The sequence below is a fragment of the Triticum aestivum genome, chromosome 3B, assembly GCF_018294505.1.
Source record: "Triticum aestivum cultivar Chinese Spring chromosome 3B, IWGSC CS RefSeq v2.1, whole genome shotgun sequence".
Classification (NCBI taxonomy): domain Eukaryota; kingdom Viridiplantae; phylum Streptophyta; class Magnoliopsida; order Poales; family Poaceae; genus Triticum; species Triticum aestivum.
This window is the reverse complement of record NC_057801.1, coordinates 848,319,777-848,326,824: the sequence shown is the minus strand read 5'-3', so window position 1 is coordinate 848,326,824 and position 7,048 is coordinate 848,319,777. Positions and strand designations below refer to the sequence as shown.

Sequence of the window (7,048 nt, the reverse complement as noted above, 5' to 3'; positions counted from 1 at the left end):
GGAAAGATTTGCTCACGCGTGGCACCGGTTCCTCGTCCGAGAAAAAGAGGTTGAGCGCCAGTGGTGATGTCGATGACGAGGAGCCCATCTAGGCGTCATCTTAGCCATGTTAAGCTCCCTGTACTCACCACAACGAAAACACAATAAAGAGTATTAACAGGTGCGACAGGCACCTGTGGCCATCAACCGACGAGTTTCTTCTATCTCTAGTTTACGTCGGGACGTTCCGTCGAGACATCAGTCAACCTGATCCTAGGGCTAGTGAAATCCCAGGTTCACGTACGTTACGTGCATGCAAAATTGATCGAGCTGCTAGCTTGCTTGCTAGCTAGCTTTGTTGCACGTACACATTGTAGCTCCTGGTCAAAAGCCAACAATGGCATCATGCATGGTTTGTCGTTTGTTCACATCTGGGTCAGAATACCTGAGGCCCTGGCCAACCACATGCTCCATCTGCTTCTTATCGAAGACACCACGTAACCTGGTATCCGGAGCAGCCTCCACCTAGGGCTCGCTTCACCCATATAGCTCCCAGACTTTTTCTCTGGACATGTCTGCGTGCAATGTCCAGTAGGACGATTCCGAAGCTGTAGACGTCGGTGATGGGTCGTCCCAAATAGATTGTGTTATGTAATTTCCTCTTCTTATTTAGAAGTGATGCAAAAAGGGCAGCACTGCAGTATGAGCCTTACTGTATAGGCATTGGACAGGACACCCTCTACGCTTGTTTGTCAATCCCTCTCTTCAGACATCTTCTATCATGCCAGTTATAGCGTCCCTCTATGTAATTTCACCGACATCAAGAACATTGTGCCGATGCACTACACGTTCATCTCCATCTGACATGCCTCACTTGCCCCATATCTCTCCTCCACATGGACCCAACTTATGAAATAACGCGACATCACGTCGTGAATATATCGTCTTTTTTTTTGTATATAATTTTAACATGTACTTGCGTCCATAGAACATGATAATATCATAGACCCAGATACTGAATGATTACTTCGGGGTTAGAAAATATTATTCCGTAACTAGATGTTAATAAATTTGACTTCTAGGGATGCCAAAAAACTACGTCATGGTGCTCAGTATGTAAAAATTGAGATTGTCTACTTCGGCGAGGGAGAAATATACTCTAGGCCACTCCGTGTTACGGTGTCCCACATTCTGTTAGTCACGGAGATAACAGAATATGGAAACGAGAATAGAGTACAAAATTGCTAACAAGGATAACTAATTTTAGTCACCATGCAATGGATCATAGTGATACCTTGAAAGTCTTGCCTCGGGTTTTGTAATGTATCATGAAGCAAAGCAAATTGTAGTTCAGAAAAAAAGATTCACTCGATAATGATCTTTCATTCTATGTGAGGATTATTATGGATGTTTAGATCCCGCTAATAATTATTGACTGGGAGATGTCTCGGAGATGTCTTGCACATTCTCGAACATACAGGGCGACTAGCAACATGTAGGAGTACCGTGAGATAATAGTAAATGAGAGAGAATAGTTTTGAAAGTGATCCATGTGATCTGGAAAGTGTACTGGAGGTCCCGGGATCCGCTAGTGTCCCAAAGGGCCCGAGTTGTTTTGGAAGAAGACATAATCTTCTGGAAGGGTCTGCAAGGTTTTGAAAACTTCCAAAACATTCCGGCAAGGTAAGCTGGACTACATTTACTCAAGCGTGCCAAAAAAAAAATCAAATGATAAAACGGGGGTAATTTTTCACTAAAATCTGGAAAAGAAAATGTTAAACTTTCAAACTATTTAAAAAGAACTGCAAAAACGTCTTCTTTTTTGGCAAAACAGGTAGTATCTCAGGGTGAGATTGGTGGTAATGTCAAAATGTGGGCAAGGAAAAAAGACCTGAAACAAGATAAATTAGTGGAAAAAAAGTGAAATAAGAAAAATTAGTAGGCTGCCCCGGTTGTGCTTGACCTACAACAATCTCGAAGAGTAGGTCGTTCGAGAGTAAGTCCGCCGCCATCGAATGCATATAACATATGGAAAAAAATTTAATATCAACATTAGCAAGAGCCTAATTAGACTCCTTCAGTCACATGTACAAGCACAATTTCATACTGACGCTCCATCAAAGTGAAGGAATGGAGATATGCTAGCATAATAACAACCATGGCAGAAGGGAGTGATGGAGCAAGAAGGGTGAGGCACTTGCCACGTGACACAAGATAATGTGGCTGAATATGCATGGAGCAAGACATTATTGACCTCATAAGAAACACTAAATTATTGTCCAGTAATATTTTTTTTATCCTTAAACGTGTTAACAACTATATGCCGCTAGGAACACTTGATCTTCATCACCATAATATGTTCACCACCCATCCATTATCATGAATTTAGAAATATATTCAAAAAAACGAGAAAAGCTCATGGATCCATGTGGTGGCAAGTCTTTGTAGAGGCCAGCCAGGGGTTATACATCTTCTCAAGAAAAGTACCATGGTACGTCTACTTTCTCTTCATTACTTTGCTATACCAAACCGAGAAATTAAGAAGGCTGGACAATCGATCTCCAAGAGCACAAACTCTTCACAGCTAAAACCAACTCGAGAGATGTTGTGACGATCACACGGCCAATCCATTATCTCGCTCATGGACCCAGTTTTGACATATACAATGTAGATGTGATGATAGTTGTCCTTAACGAGCAATGTGCCGCTCTTCTCTCCCAAGCACTAGTATAATGTGCTCGCATTCTCAATTTTCTCTCAGTTTGGTTGGTTTAAACAAGTCACCTGAGATGTCATCCAACACCTGTTGTCATTCCATGTCCACATCTCTACCAGGAGATGTTCCTTATGTAGGTAGATCAAAGTCAGCCTTTCCTCACTATCCACACTGAAATATGGTTCATCATAAGCAAGTCAGTACTGTTTGGTTGATCTCTATCCCGTTTGAACCCAACAGGTCGAACGGCCCCCTGACTCGCGCCCTGATCGGGGGCGCCCAACCAAACCATGGTTGGTGGGCCCTTGTGACCCGCACTATATAACAAAGGTGGAGGCCGGGGCACGACTCAAGAGGTTGATCACTGCCACAAACCCCACCGAACACTCCATACCGATCTAGGGTAAGCGCGGTGCTCACGGGAAGCACACCACCGCCGCCATCTCTCTGCCATCGCCACCATTGCCATCGTCACCATGGCTGGCTCCGGCTCAAGCTCGTCCACAACAGGCGAAGGTAGGTTTATCGGATCTACTAGACTACTTTGATCCAAGGTCTATCAATGGTATCAGAGCCAGATAGGGCTAGTTGATTTCGGTACAAAGAAACAAAAACAGAAAAAGAAAAAGAGATCCCCTTCCCCAAGAACCCTAACAACAAAAAGAGGGCAAAGGAATCATTGAGAAAAGTTGCGCCACCGCTCAGGCCGCGCCGTTCCTCTCGATCCCGAATCGCATTGGCACGACGAGGATCCGGGACGAAGAACCACCCTGCAAAGGGCAAAGGGGGCACCGCAGCCAAACTGCTCGACGGCGGCGCGCTCACCGCAAGGTGGACGCGCAGCCGGCGAGGGGGAAGGCCACGGCGCCGCATCTCGCCGTAGACTGCTCTGTCGTCGTTGAAAGGGTAAGGGAGCAGAGGAGGGTGCAATCGCGAGCCTCTCTCTCTCTCTCTCTCCCTCTCTCTGCTACAGAGGGAGGAAAAGGAGGAGCAGGCTCGCGCGGCGCGGCTCGACGCTGTCGCCGGCGGCCGACGTGGCCCCAACTCGCTGCATCGGGAAGGCCGGCGGCGTCTCTCTGCTCTCTCTCACCCCCTCTGCTGCGGGAAAAGGGGAGAAACAAAGGAAATAAAATAAGGAGAGGGGAGAAGGAATGGAAAGGTAGCCGCGGCGCGGCGCGGTGGCCGTCGACACCGTCGCCGGCGACCGGCGCGACCGGACCGACAGGCAGAGCCGCCGTGGCGGAGAGAACGAGGTGAGCGGCGCGAGCGATGGGGAATGGGCTAGGTTTCCTCTGCCCCGACGGGGGCTGCCCGTTTTGTTCCGCCGATCGGCACGCGTGGTCGTTCGATTGGAATCCATGGCCGAGATCCAAACCCTAGAGCGCCGCCGGGCCAAGTGGGCCGAAAGTGCAAGCGGGCACAGCCGCGTGCTGGGCCGCGGCCAGCAGCCGCAGGCGTAGTCGCGCAGGCGCTGTGCCGAGGCTGCAGCTGCAGGTGGCCCAGGGCGAGTCGCAAATTTTCTCTGTTATTTTTTTTTACAGTGCAGACTTTAATAGTTTTTGTCCAGTTTTGGGGCAAAATTCACACAGTCTAGTTTTTCTATCCAATTTTTTTCGAACGAAAAATTTTGTTTAGAAAATATAAAAGTAAATAGAAAAGTTTCTGAAAATTAAAATAGAAAATTTTCAGAAAAGAAATGTTCATGAATTTTTTATAAAGAAAATAATAAAGTTCCATTGCAGGGTGCCCCATTATGTGCTCCATTGCCGAGTGCACTTCCGCAGGGGAGTTGCTTATGACGATAAAGAGCCAGTTCACTGGCTCTTCAAAGATATATGCCACCCAAGTGTTAGAGCAACTAGTGACACAACGCTACACAGGTGGTAGTCATGGAATAAGAGAGCACATCCTGAGGATGAGCAATATGGCAGCAAAGCTAAAGCCCATGGATGAGGATCTGGATATCAAACCAAAGCTCCTGGTCCACCTAGTCATGGCTTCACTACCAAAGGAGTTCAAAACTTTTGTTGTAAACTATAATATGTCACCTGGAACATGGGGCATTGAAAAGACAATAGCAATGTGTGTCCAAGAAGAGGACAGACTCAAAGCCGCACATGGTGGTTCACTCAACTATGTGAAGGATTACAAGAAAAAGAACTACAATCAAAACAACAAAAGTTCTCCTTCAAAGCATGGAAAAGCTCCATATCAGCATCAGCATCAGCAACAAACTTTCTCAGTGGACAAAGACACTTGTCTCCACTGCAAGCAGAAAGGGCATTACAAGAAAAACTGACTGCGGTGCTTGGCTGAAGTCAATCATGGCAAAAAGAGGTAACAATATAGTTTCATTTGTAAATGAATCGTTGAATACACCGTTTTCAAAATCCACTTGGTGGATTGATTCAGGAGCAACTGTTCATGTTGCAAATTCTTTACAGGGATTCCATTCGACGCGGACTACGCTAAGAAGCGAAAGACGCATTGAAGTGGCAAATGGCATTGAAGCAGAAGTTGAAGTTGTCAGTGACATCTCCTTGGAGTTAGCTGACGGATTCAGTCTTCTACTTAGAGATATTTTACTTGTTCCATCATGTCATAGAAACTTAATTAGTGTTTCTTGTTTGGACAAAGATAATTATGAATGTTATTTTGGACATGGCAAGTGTGCCATATGGTTAAATAATGCTTATGTGGGTGATGCTTTACTACACGATGAGCTTTATTTGTTATCACTTCATGAAAAAGTTTATTCTGTATGCAATGTGAAAGAACATGTTCCCGCGTCGAATAAAGAACAAAAGAAACGAAAGAGAACATTCGACTCATCAAAATTATGGCACTATCGCTTGGGCCATATTTCCAAGGGAATAATAAAAAGATTAGTCAAGAGTGAAATTCTTCCTCCGTTAGAATTCTCAGACTTAGAACAATGCATAGATTGCATTAAAGGAAAGTTTATAAAACAAATCAAAAAAAGGTGCAATCCATAGCACAGGCACACAGGAAATCACTCACACCGACATTTGTGGACCATTTTCAGTGAAAAGTGTGGATGGATATGACTCGTTCATAACATTCACAGATGATTACTCTCGCTATTGATATATTTATCCAATCAAAGAAAGATCTGAAGCGTTGGATAAATTTAAAATATTCAAAGCTGAAGTTGAAAATCAGCATGATAAAAGAATAAAGATAGTCAGCTCCGACCGTGGGGGGGGGGAGGGGGCGGAGTACTACGGTCGGTAAACTCCATATGGCCAAGTCCCTGGACCTTCTGCAAAGTTCTTGCAGGAGACTGACATTGTAGCCCAGTATTCAATGCCGGGCGAGCCTCAACAAAATGGAGTAGCTGAAAGGCGCAACCATACACTTATGGATATGGTGTGGAGTATGATGAGTTATTCCAACCTGCCATTGGGATTATGGATGGAGGCGCTTAAAACCGCCATTCACATTCTCAATAGAGTACCAAGCAAGTTGGTGCCCAAAACACCGTACGAGCTATGGACAAGAAGGGTGCCTTCCCTACAACACTTCAGGGTGTGGGGGTGCCTTCTGAGGCCAAAATGTTTAATCCAATCATTGCAAATTTAGATCCCAAAACAGTAAGTTGCCACTTCATTGGCTATCCAGACAGATCAAAGGGTTTTCGTTTCTACTGCCCAAACAGATATACAAAGTTTGTAGAAATGAGACATGTAGTCTTCTTAGAGGATGAAATGATGAGGGGGAGCTTGGTAGCTCATAAAATTGATCTTGAGGAGAAGAGGTATGCACCTAATCCGATGATTCAGGAGCCATTTTTCTCACTACCAGTTGCAACTCCACCCATGACAACTATGGGGGTAGATCCGGAACCTGTCTGTCAGGAGCCGACTGAACCCGTTGTTGAGCATGAAAGGGAGGTGCAACAGGAAAATTTGGAAGAAGTGCCAGAACTTGAGGCACATAATGTGCCAGAAACTGAGGCCCTTAGAAGGTCTACAAGACCAAGAAAGTTAGCTATTTCTACTGACTTTAAAATTTATAACACAGAAATGGTTCATATAGAAAAAGATCCCACCTCATATTAAGAAGCCATGAGAAGCCCTCATTCATCGATTTGGATGAAGGCAATGGAAGACGAGATGAAATCGATGAGTTCCAAGGACGTTTGGGACTTAGAGGAAATTCCTAAAGGAGCCAAGACAATAGGCTGCAAATGGGTCTACAAAATTAAGTATGACTCTAAAGGGAATGTAGAAAAGTATAAAGCACGACTCGTGGCAAAAGGATTCACACAAAGAGAAGGGATAGATTACAATGAGACATTTTCTCTGGCCTCATGTAAGGATTCCTTCAGAA

General features: G+C 44.9%; 1 protein-coding gene across 1 annotated transcript; it reads left to right on the top strand.

Annotated features, from left to right (window-relative positions):
- The first annotated feature begins 3,072 nt into the window (after positions 1-3,072).
- Positions 3,073-5,241, top strand: LOC123067094 (uncharacterized). The gene is made up of 3 exons (XM_044490037.1): positions 3,073-3,211; positions 4,438-5,032; positions 5,140-5,241. The coding sequence occupies exons 1-2, from the start codon at positions 3,172-3,174 to the stop codon at positions 4,992-4,994; spliced, it is 597 nt and encodes a 198-aa protein (XP_044345972.1). The 5' UTR covers positions 3,073-3,171; the 3' UTR covers positions 4,995-5,032; positions 5,140-5,241.
- Positions 5,242-7,048: the final 1,807 nt, after the last annotated feature.

Excerpts from the sequence above, each read along its gene's own strand:
- LOC123067094 (XM_044490037.1), top strand. The coding sequence starts at position 3,172 with ATGGCTGGCTCCGGCTCAAGCTCGTCCACAACAGGCGAAG. Across the intron at positions 3,212-4,437 it reads CTCGTCCACAACAGGCGAAG|GGTGCCCCATTATGTGCTCC; the intron begins GTAGGTTTATCG and ends GTTCCATTGCAG.